The sequence below is a fragment of the Corvus kubaryi genome, unplaced genomic scaffold (genome assembly GCF_017639235.1).
Source record: "Corvus kubaryi isolate FWS band 111438036 unplaced genomic scaffold, C.kubaryi_AGA036_p1.0 37385, whole genome shotgun sequence".
In the NCBI taxonomy this organism is placed as follows: domain Eukaryota; kingdom Metazoa; phylum Chordata; class Aves; order Passeriformes; family Corvidae; genus Corvus; species Corvus kubaryi.
The window spans coordinates 18,257,317-18,275,043 of NW_024581127.1; the positions used below are offsets into that span (position 1 = coordinate 18,257,317).

The 17,727-nt window shown below is 37.1% G+C and overlaps 1 protein-coding gene across 10 annotated transcripts in view; it reads left to right on the forward strand.

Moving 5' to 3' along the window:
- Positions 1-17,597, forward strand: part of OXR1 (oxidation resistance 1) — a 274,281-nt gene extending 256,684 nt beyond the window's left edge. For 7 of the 10 annotated variants that reach the window (XM_042036050.1, XM_042036054.1, XM_042036047.1 and 4 more), the window contains 6 exons: positions 2,680-2,760; positions 6,104-6,229; positions 8,392-8,544; positions 14,090-14,185; positions 14,753-14,826; positions 15,586-17,597. In XM_042036050.1, the coding sequence (XP_041891984.1) occupies positions 2,680-2,760; positions 6,104-6,229; positions 8,392-8,544; positions 14,090-14,185; positions 14,753-14,826; positions 15,586-15,721 (666 nt within the window). In that variant the 3' untranslated portion in view covers positions 15,722-17,597. The remainder of the gene's footprint in view (positions 1-2,679; positions 2,761-6,103; positions 6,230-8,391; positions 8,545-14,089; positions 14,186-14,752; positions 14,827-15,585) is intronic. The other 3 variants (XM_042036048.1, XM_042036057.1, XM_042036056.1) reach the window with 1 other exon arrangement.
- The last annotated feature ends 130 nt before the right edge of the window (positions 17,598-17,727 follow it).

Sequence of the window (17,727 nt, forward strand, 5' to 3'; positions counted from 1 at the left end):
GGACCCTTGCTTCCAGAGAAAGAGAGAATTTCCAAACTAGACAGCTTCTCCTTAAAAGACTAAACCCCATGAACTAAAATGACCCATGATGTGCAGTTTTGGGAAGACTGCACCCTTCGTGGGAGGGACTCATGTTACAGCAGGTCAGATGGGGCTGCTATTTGTGAAAGTTAAAACCACATTGGAAAAGGTTGCAGAGAACTATCTCCCATGGGAAGGATCCCACAGCACAGCAGAAGAAAGAAACTCCTTTCCTTAAGCATAACGAAGAAAGATCTTTAGGAAGTGAAAGACTGACCAAAACCCCATGTTTTTGTCTCCTTGTGCAGTTGGTGCAAAAGAGAGAGGGACTGGGGAGGAAAGGTGTTCTAAAGGTTTATTTTAGTTCTCATTATCCTCTTTTAATTCTGTTGGTAATAAATTTTCTTTATACTGTTTAAGTTTTGAACCTGTTTTGCCTTAAAGTGTTTTTCTCCTAATCCTTAACCTCACCTCATTAGACTTTTGGTTTGTTTTTCTTTCCCCCCTCCTCTGCTCAATGATAGCAGATGAGAATGAATAAATGGGGTTTTTGTGGGTGCCTGGCTTCTAGCCAGTGTCAAACCCCAACAGCATTATAACAGAAGTCCCAGTGCTGCATTTGAAGGGTTGATGTATCTTAACTTACTCTCTTGAAGCCTGGTTCAGTGATGAGTGGATAAACTTGAGACAGTGTCTTATGGTTTATTCAGGGAACTTAGTATGGATTGTATACTTAGTACGTACTATATGCTTAGTATGGAATGTATACTTAAAATAAGCACTGGGTGTGAAAGGGTGGCCTCTTTTCCTTTAATTTTCCTGTGGGTGGTTTGACATTCTATGACATGCTATTTATGATGTTTATCATAGCATACCAACAGTCTGTTATTATGCAGGCTTTTGTTCTCAAAACAAATGGAATGTGACAGTGTGCAACAGGTTCAGCATGCCAAGAAGCTATTATATTGTACATACTTGGATAGGTAGTCATGTTTCTCTCAAGGAAGAAAAATAAGGCAACTCCATGGCATATGAAAAGGTCAATCGCTGAGTTAAAAAGCTGATAAGCAATTCACAGATGGAGGATGATGACAGTATGTATTTGAGAGGTTGAAGGCAAGATGGCATTGCCCATAAAACTGTCTACATTTCCACCATGTGAAAAAATTTTATAATGGTGTCAGAGATTTTGAGATTTCTTTTCTCAAGAATCTCCTTAAGTAACCAGACATCTATGGTGTATTATAAGTTACCTACTACCTCACATGTAGTATGGTGTAGCTTAAAGAAGCAGTAAGGCAAAAGGGTCCTCACATTACTGCTTTTCGAGATTATGTTTGAAAGTTGCTGGTGTGAACAGTGTAAATTTGCAAAGAAGTGTCATAGCAAATAAAAGGATAAAACTACACTATCACTTACATGTTTGAGTGTAATACTGTTAAAACTTTACATATAGCTATTTGACTCTGAGAATGCACAAGCCAATACAATTTACAACAATATTCTTGATATATTTTAAGGCAACAATAGAAAAATAATGGAATAAATTGAGTGCTAGTAATTACGAATTACTCAGTAATAAAGCTGGATGTCACAAGTATTCCTTTTTGCTTGCCTTGCAGTTGCATGGGGTAGAGTGAACCATCGCTGCTCAAGAGCCAGTCATGCATGACTGTGGGCTCTGTACTCAGGACAGTGGCGAGTATCTGGCCAAACTCCTTGTAGTAGGGACAGGTAGATGGGGAGCTGCTGGACTTGTGGTTGTCTTCCTTTGCACTGTGGTAGGCTCTAGAAGTTTTTAATATGCTCTTACTACATGGGACATCCATTTGATCTCTCCACCAGCTGTTTTAAGATGCTTTCATATCAATGATGATTTTGAGTTTTTCTCAAAATCACATTATTTGCTCTAGTTACATCAAAATGACTGTTGTAGTCCTTTAGCCAGCTTGTTGCACCAGAGCAGCATGTTCTAGAGCTTTCTGACTAAAGACTTTCTGGCCATACACCTCCTGCCAAAGTGGAGATGCCATTTGAAGTGAATGTGTTGACAGATGAGCAACTCCTGAAGCTTTGGAGGGGAATAGAAAGTCCAGGGTAAAGATATTGTCTTTATTTGGGTGGTATTGGGGTGTTATTAAACTGTAGTCCTGCTACATTGTCTATAACTGTATCTTTGCTGCCAGACACAAGAGGTAGAGCTTACTGAGAAGCCTGAGATTTGCTTCTAGTCTTCATTTAGGAAAGCAAACCAGGTTCACAGGATTCATTAATCTGGGTGTAAAGAATGTTTGAGAGGACCTTGGGCTGAAGAGTTTGGATTAAGGCATGCAACTCAGATTGACTTTTAATTTAGCATCCTGATACTGGAAACTTTTTGCACTCCTATATCAGTTCTGTATTCATCCTAGATCAGTGAGATATCTGACTGCTAGTGCCCTCAGTGTTTATTTTGTAATCTTGCTGTGTTTACTCATATGTCTAAAATCACCTACATGTGCATTGTCCTTGCAGAAACAAACATCTCTTGGCCCTTCTTGTTTGTTTGTTGTCATTGCGCATTTTCCCTTCATTACTCTCCTCCAGTTTTTTCTTTCATACCTTTTTACTTTTCTTCAACTGTCAGTGGAATTATTGTCTTCCTGTCTCCATATTCAGGTAGTGTCAGTGGCTGAGTATCACCGCAGGATCGATGCTCTAAATAGCGAAGAACTGCGCACACTCTGCAGACGTCTCCAGGTGCCCTCTTCAGTAGTTTAAACCCCGTCTCCAGATACTAAAACATCTTTCTTTGTAGTGTCTTGGATCAGGGCAAGTCCTGCACTCAGTGGGTTTGTCTTGTCTACAGCACTACAAGGATCCAGCAGAAAATTCCTTTGTTTTGGATGTGTTTAACTGTGCAATTCTATGATGGAATCAGTAATTTTATGATGGAATTACTACTTCCACATTTTTCACACAGGAATTTTCTGTTAGAATTTGACAATTTGTTCTCAGTACTGCTTGACTTGCAGTGTTGTGTTTTAACTTCTACTTTAGACTGGTGTGTTGTGTTAGAAGCTTCCCTAAAAAGAATGCAAAACAGGTGAAGAATCCAAAACCTTGTTGCACGGGTGTTTAATTTTATATAGGAATCTTTCACCAAGAATCTCACAGTACATGGCAAGTATGAAGCTTCACAACTTCTGTGAAATAGGTAAGTATTTTTCCCATTATAAAAGCAGGTAACTAAGGCAGTTCAACATGGCAAAGGTCATACACATACGCACAAAACAGTACTTTGAAAACAGTTTGGATTTTTGGAGGTCTCTGGATATGGATTGAAACTGATATTTGCATTCTCTTTAGGTGTTTCATAGTTTTTTGAGTGTTATAAAATTGTTAGCTGCTGTGCACATACATGCCTTACCGATGGAAAGCATAGCTTAGATTTCCTTAGAAGCATTGAGTATTTGTTTTTCTCTACTACTTGGCTGCTGAAAATTTAAAATGTTTTATTCTGTTTTTTTTATTTCTTTGATCTTGGCTTTTTTTACCTATTAGGTAATTACACATAAGAAAACATTTTCATAGCTTTTTTATTTCTATTTGTTTAATAATCAGTAATTAATTGCTTTAAAATGTTTTGTAAGTAGTACAATTACATAGATCAATAATGAGCATGAACCTTGAACCCAAAAGCTGCCCTGTTATAGGAAAGTCAGAAATCTTGCAAAAAAAAAAAAAAAAAAAAATATTGTTCCCACTTGAGAACAGAACTATTCTGTTTTTGGCAAGTGGTGGCGGAGAATCCGTGTATTAATATTCTGGAAGTGTCGGAGCTCTTTCCAAATACCTTTCACCTGGTATGCCCAAACTCAAAGTTTAGGCTGACTAGAAAAATCTGATGTGGTGGGTTACAGCCTATAAACTCTCTGCTCTGAGGCCATTTGAGTTGTGGTCTCAAATGTGGTATAGACTGTGTGACATTTACCAATCTTGGAAGCCCCTGGAATCTTACTATAGGTCAGTCTGCTCTGTCCAACTTTGGTGGGAAATAAATCTGCAAATTTTGCAGCTAGAGTGCTTTCTCTCAGATTGTTTTGAACAGATGCTCTTTGACTGCTTCTACAAAGCAGCGTTCTTCCTAGAAGAAAACTGCTTTACTGTAATAAATAATAATAGTAGTAAATAAAATAATAATAATAATGGAAAAAAATCCAACTGAAAAAATACCCCAATCCATGAAAACTCTAAACCAAAAAACTCAGTTCCCCACACCACTTGAATCCAAATTATTCATGTTTTGCACAGTGGTCTTTAATCAGAATTAAAGAATAACAAAGGGAAGAAGCTTTCTGCTCTACAGTTGAACAATGCTGAACTTCTCTGGAGCTGAAGCAGTATTATGATGGATGAAAGGCATTTAAGGTGGAAAATATTTGGACTATAAAATAACATTTTAGAGATAGCACTCTGTAAAGCAGCGTGCAGGTCATCTTGTACATGAAGCTATATGGATAATTGCATATTTTGTGTTGTGATACGGAAATTAGTGTATAGTCCATGTTGGAAGTTCTTGTTACTTTCCATTGAGAAAAGGAAGGCTTGAGCTTTTTTGTTGCTTTATACTCAATTTAAGCACACCTTTTCTTGGGTTTAGAATTAATACTGTGATTGAGTTACTGTATGAATATACTTTGATATGTTGACTTTATAAGGCTATTTTTAAATAATAAGGGTTTGTGATAGGAACTTTTTTCATAGTTCTTGAGGGGGAAGAAAGGAGTGTCCTTCTTTTTGGCTCAGGTGGCTGTATTTGTTTAAATATTCCTATCTGTATTTCAGAGTTTTCTTTGATTTGGCTTTTTTTTTTAATTAACTAAGCAAGTTCACAAAAGGTTGGCAAAGCTTACCATGGTGATATTGTGAAATAGTGCAGTTGTGTCCTGTATGTTTAGAGTAGGAGGGATGTGGCAAACTGGATTTGGCAGATATTTTCTTGAAATTTTCAGGATTCAGGTTTTAATTTGGACAGTCTGGCTTTCAGTGAAACTTGGTTTAGGCTGATAAATTATTCAGATGCACTTAATCTTGTTGAGATTTCTTTTTTCTTTAGCAAATCTCTCAACGTTTTAATAAGTCTTGCTGCAGTGGCTTATCTTACTAACTTCCTCACTTTGTCCTACTCCTTTGTCAGATTTTACTATCCCCTAGCAAGTTTTAAATATCCCTGCAGCTGGATTTATAGATGGAAATCTGTTTGGATCGCAGCTATTCTAGTTATCAAGACATGGCACTTTAACTTGAAAGTGCCAGTGAATGTTGACTGGGGTAAGAAGCTGTTGTGAGCTACATCTGATGAGGGATTTTGTGGCATCTGCCATCTACACTCAGCAGGGTAGATATGTAAGTCAAGTATTTTAAACTACTGCAGGACCCTTCTGAATAGTGCATCTTTGCCAGACCTCAGTGCTCTCTATGCAACTGAAGTATTATTGCTGCTTTCCGCTCCCCGCCCTCTCAATTCTTTCTTCTTTGATTCCCATAAGTACTCCAGCAGATCAGCTTATGGAGCAGCACTACTCCTAAGGCTCCAGTCAGATGGTTTGCTCAAAATATATGACAGCAGTCTTCCCAGATGTCTACTGCATATCTGAAAAATTTCTTAAGTATTCTAAAAGACTATTGATTCAGAAACTACTGAGAAATGTCAATGTTGAAGTTTTAATTCCTTTTCTTCCTGTTTTTTTTTTTTTTAATTACACTTAGCATGCTATGTCAGTATTAAAATGCAAGAACTTTTTAAAGTATCTTCTGAAAGGCATTTGAAGCCCTTCAGCTGTGTATGAGAACTGTTTGTTGTTTTAGCATAAAGCTGTAGCTTTCTTCTGTGTAGGTGTCTATGTAAGTTATTGTTACATAGTTGTGTACCAGCTTGCTATTGGAAACGGTGGAAATCTCGGTCAGATCAAATCTGTTGGATTTCTAAACTTTCGAAGGACTTGTGTAATTGATAACTGCATGATTTTAAACCTGTGAAGTTTACCTTTTCCTGTCAATAGGCTGGCAAATACTTATTTTCTTGCTATTCTTTTTGTAGATAACAACAAGAGAAGATATCAATTCAAAACAGGCAACAAATATCAAAACAGACCTGGAGCCTGAAGCATTTCGGCCAAATCTTAGTGATCCAAGTGAATTACTACAACCTGAACAAATTGAAAAGGTATGAAATTAATGTCATTTTTTATTCTTGTACATTAATGTGTCACAAATGCTGTGACTATAGTGTAAAACACACCAGTTAGAAGACCTTGGGTGATATTAAATAGAAGAAAATAAACTGTGTATAATTAGAAAAGTTGTCTAAGACCACTGAGTCCAGCTGTTACCTCATCACTGCCAAGTCCACCATTAAACCCTTTCCCAAAATGTCACCCATGTCTTATGCATCCTTCAAATACTTCAACACAGGTAACTCAACCACTTCCCTGGCTACCCTGTTCCAATGCTTGACAACCCTTTCACTGAAAAAAATTTTCCTAAGATCCAATCCTGAACTCCAGTTGCTCAACTTGAGGATGTTTTCTCTTGTCCTGTTTTGGGAGAAAAGACTGACTGCTACAACCTGCTTTCTGGTGGTTGTAGAGAGTGATGAGGTCCCTCTGAGCCTCCTTTTCTCCAGAGTAAACAGCCCCAGCTCCCTCAGTCCTCTCCAGACCTTTCACCAGCTTCACTGCCCTTCTTTGGATATACTCCAGCATCTCAATGTTTTCCTTTTAGTGAGGGCCCCAGAACAGTACACAATACTCAAGGTGTGGCCTCAACAGTGCTCAGTCCAGGAGGACAAGTCAGGATGCCATTCTTGGCCACCTGGGCACAGTCTGTCTCATGCACAGCCATCTCAAGCAGCACCCTTGGATCCTTTTCCTCTGGGTTGCTTTTTGGCCACTCTTCTCCCAGCCTGTAGTGCTGCAGGGTTTTTTGTGACACAAGTGCAAGACCTGGCACTTTCCCTTATTGAACCTCACACTGCTGGCCATGGTACATCAATCCAGCCTGTCCAGATCCCTCTGCAGAGCTTTCCTACACTCCAGCAGGTTGACACTTCTGCCCAGCTTGTTGTAATCTGCAGACTGAGGATGCACTCAATCTCCTTGTCCAGATCATTGATAAAGACATTAAACAGGACCAGCCTCAGTAGTGAGCCCTGGGGAGCACCACGAGTGACCGGCCACTTAGTGGATTTAACTCCATTCGTCACCACTCTCTGGACCCAATCATCCAGCCAGTTTCTTAACCAGCAAGCAGTGTGCCTGTCCAAGCCATGAGTAGCCAGTTTCTCCAGAAGAGTGCTGTGGGAAGTAGTGTCAAAGGCTTTACTGGTGTCCATGTGGACAATATTCACAGCCTTTCCCTCATCCACCAAGCAGGTCACCATGTCATAGAGGAAAATCAGGTTTGCCAAGCAGGACTTGCCTCTCATGAACCCACGCTGGCTGGGCCTGATCCCCTGGTTTTCCTGCATGTGCTGTGTGGTGGCACTCAAGATGACAATGACATGCTTCATGACCTTCCCAGGCACTGAGGTCAGACTGACAGGCCTGTAGTTCCTGGGATCCTCCTTACAGCCCATCTTGTAAATGGACACCACATTTGCTAACAGGGATGTCCCCAGTTATCTTGGAATACTGATAAATGGTGGGAAGTGGCTCAGTGAGCGTATCTGCCAGCTCCGTCTGTTTCTTTGGGTGGATCCCATCTGGCACCATAGACCTGTGTGTGTCTAAGTGTCTACGCAGAGCATGATTCATAGCTAAAATGTTGCCTTTTTTTTTAAATCCTAACTTCGAATACACCATGTATTCAGACAGACACTTGTCTGTCTTTGCTGTACTTTCATTCTTTCTTGAAAACATCAGTGGAAACACTGCAGTTCTTGCTGTTCAGTCCAAAGTGATTTCATTAGAAATGTGTTAATTGAAGTTTTGGATTAAAAAGCACAGAAACAGAGCAACAAGCAGCATTTACCCTTCAGTTTGCTGCCTGCTGACTTGAGTGATCTATTTGCTCAATACTAAGACATTGGTGGGACATGCAATATTGTTATGAAAGAATAATTATATGGATAAACCTTTTAGAGACCTTAACACACTCATGTTCTTTAGTTGATAAATCATTCTTTTGCAGGTCACTAGTAGAGGAAGAGAAACCTGCTTGAGTGACAAAAAGTAGAAAATACACATGTGAAACTTCAGGTTTAATTCTTAGGTTTTAAGCCCACTTAAAAGTGATTGAGCAGAACATAATCTGCTTTCATTTACATGTTATACATTCTTAAATATAAAGCATGTATTAAATAAAGGGTTGTAATTTTCTTGTTAATAGCTCACAAAGTCTCTTCCACCACGGACTATTGGCTATCCATGGACTCTTGTCTACAGTACTGCAAAGCATGGCATGAGCTTGAAGACCTTGTATCGGACAATGATGGGATTAGACACACCTGTGCTGTTGGTTATCAAAGACAGTGATGGACAGGTAGGAAAATGTTTGTGTGGAAGTAGGGGACCTATCAAGAAAAATGTTTGGGGAGTATAAAGGAATATAAAGGTGCTTCAATCCATCATGGGAGATAAAATTGTATGTATCAAGCAAGTTTTCTTCTTAGAAATGCGTTTCACTGTTGAGCAATCCTCCAACATACTACATATCTAGGAAATACTTTAATGATGTAAGTTAGCTGTTGTAATGCAAGAATCTTGTAATAACCAATTAATTAATTTTTTTAAATGAACTTAAGGCACAAGAAATACAGTCTGTAGAACTTTCTGATGCTGGAAGATCTTGTGGAGTTAGAATGTCATTGCCAGCTGTGTCTAGTACTTCTTGGTATATTCTGTGGCTGCAGCCAACATCTTTCAAGAGCTGTAGTACCTTTGTTGCATTAACTTTTGTTCTTTGAGACTGTGTCGTTGTGCTCTGTTTTCCTCTGACAGGGTTATGAATTTCAGGAAGTGGCTCACATCTCACTATTTGAATAGCAAACATCCTCTCTTACGTAATCCTGTAACAGGTGAACATTGCAGGCAGTATGAGACTTCTTGATTCTTTTTCTGAAATTTCTGTATTTGCTTGTGGAAGCGTGTTATGGCTGCCATGAAAAATTGACAGAACCACTGCAAAATCTGTAGCATTCACTTCACTTACCCATCCCAGTTTGGTAACCACAATTTTTATTTTCAGGAAGCATGATCTCATATAATTCAGGGGGTCTGAAAACAGAAATGAAGGGTGTGTTTTCTTATTCAAGTCACAGCTTGATTTTTTCATTGTCTTCTGCCCCAGGGATACTTTAAAAAGAAAAATCCCTTCTAACTCTCTGCTAGCAGTGCATTCTTTCCCAGAAGTTCTTTAAAAAGATTTTTCTTCATTTACCTTTTAATCTTGAAGACAAAAACTATTGAATAGACTTGAGATGTCTCAACAGACTCATCAATCTCTTAAATGTACTTTGGTGATTTCTCCAATTCCCTTATTAGCTTCTCAAGATAATTAGTAAGATATACCTGCTTCCTCGTACCTGATTATCCGTCCCAGAAAAAAAATGTCCTTTTCCTGATAGGGCTATCTTGCCACCACTATGTAGTATTGTCTGTTGATGAAAGCATTCATATTACCTCCTGTGTATGAGCATCTTGGCTGGAATGTTCAAAAAGTGTCATGGTTGCCCAGTCAAAACACGGAGTTCATAGGTATGTGATAATTTTTTTTTTTTTTGTGAAACATACCTTGGTGAATCTCATCTTACAGCCTCATACCTAGGAATATGTATGAAAGTGTGCCTTGAACTTTTGGGTTTAGTCACTGAACTGATACTTTACTGTATATGCCAAGTCTTACCTAGTTTCCACACAGGAATGGGGGAAATCCATGTCTATTTAGTGAGCAGCATATGCGGAAGGAGTGGTTCAGACAAGTTTTACATGCTCAGTCCTTCACCAGTGTAGTGAGAGTGGTGTTTTCAGTAGTTGTGTTTCATGTTATTAATGAAAAATGTCTGTTTGACAGCAGAAAATTAATTTGCACTATCTTTCTGTTCAAAACATATGGAAATTTAGCACAGTCTTTCTCCTCTTCATGCAAGCATCTAGAATCATGAAAAATAGGACAATGGTAACCGACTATGCTCTTTGGTAATTAGTCAGGGTAATTAATTTTATTTATGAAGCTATTATTTTTTTGAAAGAGGTTAATTTATTTTTAATGTCTTGTATCTTCCTGGCAGATAGTCCTTTAAAATTGCTTTCCATGACTGAAAAAGGCTCTGAGGACTTTATAGGAGAATGTTTCCAGGAATAGTTCAGTAGCAGTATGCTAAGATAAATGTTATATGTGCACTTCAAAAGTGGGTTTTAAGAGACCAGATGTTTATTCCTATCTTATGCTCCAAAATCACTGCCTGTTTTCAAAGATTCTAGTTCAGAGAAGATCCTAAATGAGATTCAGCCTTTTTGAAAAATGATGGAATTATGACCAGATAGTTTCTTGACATTTGCTGAGCATACCCGCTCAGTCCTCTTTGGCATTTGTTGTTCTGCCCACTTTGTATCTTTGGTGTTTATGATACTGGAATTGTCGTATCCTTGGTTGAGGCACTTTTCTTTTAAACCAGAATGAATTTATTTCCTGGGCTGCTTCCCCTGAGAGACTATTCTTTGTTGTCCATGTTTACGGAGACTGCTTTTTTATTATGTTGATAATAGGTTGAGTAAGGAGCAAGTGTACCTTGTAGCTTTTCATAATGTTTCATTAAAGGCTGATAAGCCTCACCCTACTGAATTGTTATTCAAAAACCTTTTCCAGCCTTGCTTTCTTTTTCAGATCGATTAACAATTTTATTTAAATAGCTGTTAAAAAAACAACAAACAAACAAAAAAAAACAACCAGCAAAACCACTGAACTTTCACAAACATTAATTGTGTAAAAGCTGAGCAATGCCTAGTTGGAATTTGGAATCTAAAGCCACCTAAATTGCCTTCTCCAGTCAGTTCTGGGAGATTCTTTAATAAAGGTGTCCATGGAATCTATAGTTACATCATTGCAATTATTACGGATTGTCTGTCTATGTACTGGTATATGCTTCTATTAGTGAACCCTGACAGCCATTTAAAAAGAAATTGGTACCTGATTCCTCAACATGAGTCACTAAATAAGTGGTGGTCTAGAAGTGGAATTAATGCAGTTAACCACATCAAGGACTGTCTAGTTTTATTATAAGTCATTCTTCAGACTGTATTTTACACACTGCAGAAGTGTGAGACATGGAACCTAGGACATGGGAATTTTAGTTACCCATCCTAACAACTAGCCACAAAAATCAGACTCATGGAGAAGTCCTATGGACATTGCTTCTCAAGGACTAAAATAACTGTTGGGAAGCGAACTGTGCTTTTTCTGTAAAGCCTTATTCTTTTATCGTTGCTTATAGCAAAAATGTGATCTTTCAAGACTGAACTTGAAGCATATAGAACATAGAGAGATTGTCAAATCCTGATTCCTGAGGGTACTCAAAGCTGAACTGGACAAAACTGAGTCAACCTAATGGCTTTTGAATCAGTCCTCCATTGAGTAGGGAATTATATGAGAGACTGTCTGAGGTTCTTTATAGCTTCATTTATGTATAATTACAAATAAAGCTTCAGAGTCTCTTGAGTAAAGTGTGTATGGTTTTCTACCTGGTTAAAATGCACTAGTTTTGTGTTTTACTGGTTATATAGATAACACCCCTGAGATGATCCAAGACAAACACTGGAATAAGTGTTACGTGAAAAGTTTACACCTGTGTAGAGGCTGAACTGAGATAGTTTGTTTGACACAATTCTGTTTGTTACTTTAACTGCAGGTTAATTTCTCTCAAGGAATGTCTGTTGTTAATGAAATCTTATATTTACTTTTATCTTTTTTTACTTACATTTGCATACTAGGTGTAGTGTCAGCCCTAAGGGTATCTGAAGTAAGACATGTCATAGGTACCTGAATGTAGTGCAGTTACCAGACCTGCTCAAAGAATGACTTGAGCCTTTAAAAGAAGTTAGGATACAGAGACTCAGATAGTTTGAGGACTAAGAAATAATTGGAAGGGTGCATGTAGTTATTTAAGTATGGAATATTATGTATTTCAGCAGCCCATTTTGTTATATTCATTGATGAAACTTCATTTGAATTCAGTATGGATTTTTATGTTAAAAGGTGCTCTATTTAAGTTCAATTATCTGCATATACTAAGTACAGTCTAAAGTCACAAAATGTTTGACAGAGAAAAGTTATCACCCAGTTTTCTGAAGTCTAGTCTACTGACCCAGATGCTTGAAATAACAAAAAGGAAAAAGTGTCTCATCTATGCTGCTTTTTAGAGTTTGCATGTGCAAAGACAGTAAAGTATGGAATAGGCATACATGACTACGGCAATTTTAAGTTCTTTCTGACTCATCTTTAAATTTTAACCTTAACAGTTACATGTAGTGGAACTACAGGTAGTAAAGATCAGCTAAAAATTAAATACTGTCTTGAAGTACAAATTCCCGTGAGTCCATCTACCTAGTAATGGGCTAGAAAATGAAAAGTGTAAAAAACTAGGTAATGATAACATTAGGGACTCATATCAAGCCTACCTTGAATTAAAAAAAAAAATATATATGGGGGGGGAAAAAAATAGGTGCCTTCTAGAAACAGGAAAACAAACAATTCATTTATTTTGGTCTGATTTCCCCAAAAGCAAAAAAAAATATAGTAGTTTCTTTCTCTCTTAAACCTTGACATTGAGACAGTGGCATAATAGTGAAATATCTTCCCAGTGTTGGATTCTAGATGTTGAATGAAATAAATTATCCCTGCAAAAAAAATAGTTTGGGCTAGTTTTCCTGTGAACTTGCATTAAAACAAGGGTACAGAAACTTGCATCTCAGTTCATGGATCTTCAAGTCTTTAGACTGAATTTGCTCTTTGTTCCAGAGAATCAGATTTTTAGATTGTAAGCATTGGTCACACATGTGTTCAAAGGTAATCCTTTTCACTGAAGTAAAGGAACCATTTTACGTGGGTAAAGTAGCTTGTCAGCATAGTGACATTTTGTTCTTAAAAAAGGTAACATAAAGAAGTAAAGCAGTGGTAATATGAGGAAGTTTCTGTAAGTACTGTGACTAAAGAAAGTTTGGTATGTAAGTCCTGTCTTTTGTCTGCTCTATACCAATGGAGTCTAAGCAGTGTCTCCTCAAATGTACAGTACTACCTGCATCAAATGAATTGTTTGCTGTTGTGCATAGTTTTTAAAAATTAAGAGTTTATTTCAAGAGATTAATGCTTGAACTCAACAAAATGTGAGCACACACTGGCTCATGTCCAGCTTTTCATCCACAAGAATCCCTAAGATTTTCTCTTCAGGGCTGCTCTCAGTGAGTTCGCCTCCAAGCCTGTGCTTAAGTTGGAGATTGTCCTCACCCAGGTACAGGACCTTGCACTTGGACTTGCTGAACTTCATGAGGTTCACACAGGCCAAGTTCTCAAGTTTTTCCAGGTCCCTCTGGATGGCATCCTGTCCTTCTGTTAAAATCTGTCTCTGTTGTAAGACAGGGTAAGCAGTGCTTACCTTTTATTTGGAATTAATAAATTACACGGAAATTAACTCAGTTACAGCTAGGAACTCACTGAAAATAGTCTAGTGAAGTGAAAAAAGGAGCTATGTAATAAGGAACTTTTGATCTGAAATTTTAAATATGTATGCATTGTTTTTGAGAGTTTTATGGGTTTAGTTTTTATCCATTAGATTATTTTTTCTTGCTGTGTTCATTTTTTATTGAGGAAGAGTACTCCTACTTTCTATTGTGCAACAAAGCATGATACTGTATCTCAGAGCACTCAGAACTGTGATACAGTGTAAGCAGCGGTACAGTGAAATTTGCAGAGTGAATTTCAAATCTGATGATATTCACAACCTGATTTGTTTATCAGTTACTATCATTAGAGATTCTTGGATGCCATGTAGTTTTTCTGAAGTTTTTCTTGCTCTGCTACATTTTTGCTACAGGTTTTTGGTGCATTAGCATCTGAACCATTTAAAGTGAGTGATGGCTTTTATGGCACTGGGGAGACCTTTATGTTCACTTTTTCTCCAGATTTTGAGGTAAGTAGTAATGACTTTGTATGCTTTTGCTTCTTTTCCTGCCACCCTCCCCAAGTGCATTATATTAAAATACTTAATAAATCTAATAGTAAATCTGAAAAATACTACAAGTTGGCCAAAAAAAGTCGTCATACTGTTTTTTTCATGGAATCTTTAAGTGCACAGTAAATCAGTAGTGTTTGCATGCTGAAGAATACACTTAACCCAACTCTTTAGTTAATACTGAAGATTTTTCTACTGTTTAAATTCTTCCATGCGTCTGTCGGAAAATTCACAAACTACATCCTTTTTAGGGGCATATTTTCATGGTATTTTTCATTGTGTAGGAATTTTGGTGCTCAAAGATGACCTGGTTTGGAATGGTCTTATTTGAATTAGCCTAAAACCTCAGAGAATTTTTTCTTCAAGTATCTGTTTCCTGAATTTTCTGTGTCAACTTGTTAACTTGATTAAACTGGCCTCTAGCCACCCATAGTCTGTCTTTACTGATGTTTGGTTTTCCTTCTGCCCAAACTAAAAGTTCAGATATTTTTACTTGCTAGTCTGTTTTGTTTTTTTTTTTCCTAGGTTTTTAAATGGACAGGAGACAATATGTTCTTCATTAAAGGAGACATGGACTCTCTTGCTTTTGGTGGAGGAGGGTAAGTTACAATTAGAGTCTGTTAAAAGTGTTTGTCTGGACACCTTTGAAAAGGAAAATTTGCATTGACTTCAGTTTGGTAGCTCAGGACTCAACAGTTACCAGACAAGAAACTTTAGTATGTCAGGTGCTTAGCTTCTGATGTTGACAAAACTTAGACAGGAAGTTTGTCTTCAGCATAGTGTGGCATAAAGTTTCAGCCCTGCATGGTTATAATACCATCCATGGTTGACTTCCATGTGTGTCTTTCTGTATTCAGAGGAGATAGATATTACAATTGTGGAAGGATGTAAATGTGAGAATTATGTGTAACTAGAAGAGGCCTGAATTGAAACTGAGCTATCCCAAAACATGCCAAGGTCTCCAGAAATCATACATTGTCTTGTCCTGTTGTTTCCCTCCCCATGCAGGTGCGTAAGCTTCTGGAATGTTTTCCTTATTTGTTATCAGCATTCTCTTTAGATATAAAAGTGCTATTATGTCATCTTTTTAATAAAAATGGAAGAGACTGAAAACCAAGGAATTCTAGTTAGCTTTTTATTTCAGAATATCTGCAAAAGGGATATTTCCAAATCAATAATAAATAGTAAAAGAAAAATTAAATCTTTGTAGCATAAATTTATCAACAGCAATGAGGTATTTGTGTTAAAAACTTATTCTTTAATTCCTTCTTATTTCTGAATTTTGAAAGAAAAATACATTTATAAATTCAATGCTTACTCCCTCGGTCTTTTGCTTTAATATATTGTCTGTCTTGCAGAGGAGAGTTTGCTCTTTGGCTTGATGGTGATCTCTACCATGGAAGAAGTCATTCATGTAAAACATTTGGGAATCACACACTTTCTAAGCGAGAAGACTTCACTATTCAAGACATAGAAATATGGGCTTTTGAATAAGTATTTAACTATTTCTACAGGTTATTGTCCCAAACCTGACATGAATCAGTGCAGCTTAAAAATCCCTAGGAGCAATATAATGTATTTTACTTATCTGCTTTTTTTTCCTAATTTTTCCATGTGGCCATTAATTATTATTTTTAAATAGATGTTTTTTCATGCTATCGCATCTGTAATATACTGCCATACTTTTTCTAAGCTATAGACTCTTTTACAAAATATTGACCTTGTGGACTAAAAATTAATGTTAGTTACTTCGAGCCTTGTGGCCTGCGAAATTTTCTTACCCATATTACAGTTGCCTCCCAGGTGTCCCACACACACCTTTCCTGCAATCCTGCTAGGGGGCTGCTTCATTGAATATAGCTTATTATTTTTGTATTCAAATTATGTCTATGAATGAAGTTGCCCTCTGTGAACCTCTAAGAAAGCTGCGTGTGGGTATTTGGCAGCAGCACTGCAGAGATTGGTCCAGACCAATGATGGGTTATTCAAGTGGTGCCACAAATGGATGAGAAGCTGAGCATTCCTTCTTAACGCATCCCGGTACACACGTGGTGAAGTTAGAAGATATCCAAAGTCAACAGTGCCACTCGTCTTGTTTATTGTTCATGTGTAGAAAAAAGTCAGTTAATATGTGTTGTAGCTGCATGCTGATTGTATTTAAAGAGTGTTTTGCGCATGCTGTTAATGATCTGCAGGTTTGGGACAAATACTGACAATATTGAGCTATGTGGCAAAGACTTACAAAATAACAAGAGAATGTAAGAATATGATAGTTCCAAAAAATTAAAAGGCTAAAGCAAGCAAAACTCAGTGAAAAAAATTGTAGCTATAGTAGGGCATTAAAAGTACAGAAACAGATGCATCTTTCTTCAACATAAAGTGTCAGATATATACTGTTATACTGTTGTAGCCGTGTAGCACATCAGCTCCAAGAATATAGCTTATTCCTGTCCAAAGAAAAAAATACTTGTGATGTTTTTGAGTGGGTCTATGTTGTAAATTTACAATTAGCACCAGCTCTGATTAAAATGACATCATGTATCATAAGTAGACAATATTGTAATTCAGTAGACTTGTGGAATATGCAAACTTACTGTCATGTGACCTCAAAAAATAAATGACAGGCTAGAATACAGTTCCAGTAGCTCTTGTCCACTTTTGTAGAAAAATTGATAAGGCATTGTGGCAATAACAGCTCAAAAAACCTGTTTGTTTCAAAGCTTTTATTCTATGTTCTGCAAAAACAAAACAAAACAAAAAAGAACAAAAAAATTGCTGTTAAGTGTGACAGTGACTGACTTTGTGCTGAAATTTCAGCTATTTCAGACAAACATTGTATATTATCTTGTAAATTAATGTTTAAAGTAGTTTTGTTATTATAGAAAAGTGTTGATTGACGGGTTGCTTATAGCACTTTAAATTATTCTAGAAATGGAATAAAAGCCAAATGGGTTGGCTTACATAGATGTAGTTGTATATTATTTCAAAATATTTACATTTCTGGAAAGTTAAAAAAAAACTTATTTGAAGACAGCTTACTGCTATGGTAATGAGAAAGGGCAGACGTTTCATCTATAATATGCTAATGCTCAATATGAATAGAAAAACAGGGGCTTTGTTTCCTGTCTCTATGTATATCTCTTTATCCTTATTAGAACTTAGTACAGTGTGTAGAGTAAATGTTTACAAAATAAGGACCTGTAAATAAATTGAAATGGCTTTTCTCCCCTTTGGTCTTCCACAGCAGTATTATTGTCTTTGTGGAGTTACAACTGATTATTACAACAAAAAAAAATCCTGTAATGGATTTTAAGTACTATAAGCTCACAGTGATGTATAGCAAATAAATCTAAATATATGTAAAAATAAACTTGAGTTGGAGTTTATTTAGAAGGTGGAGTTTATGTAGAAGCACAGATGCTGTTTTCTGCTGTTCATGTAATAACTGAACACATAGGATGCATTTTCTCATCTTTCTTGGCATTTTTGGGGCTTTTTAA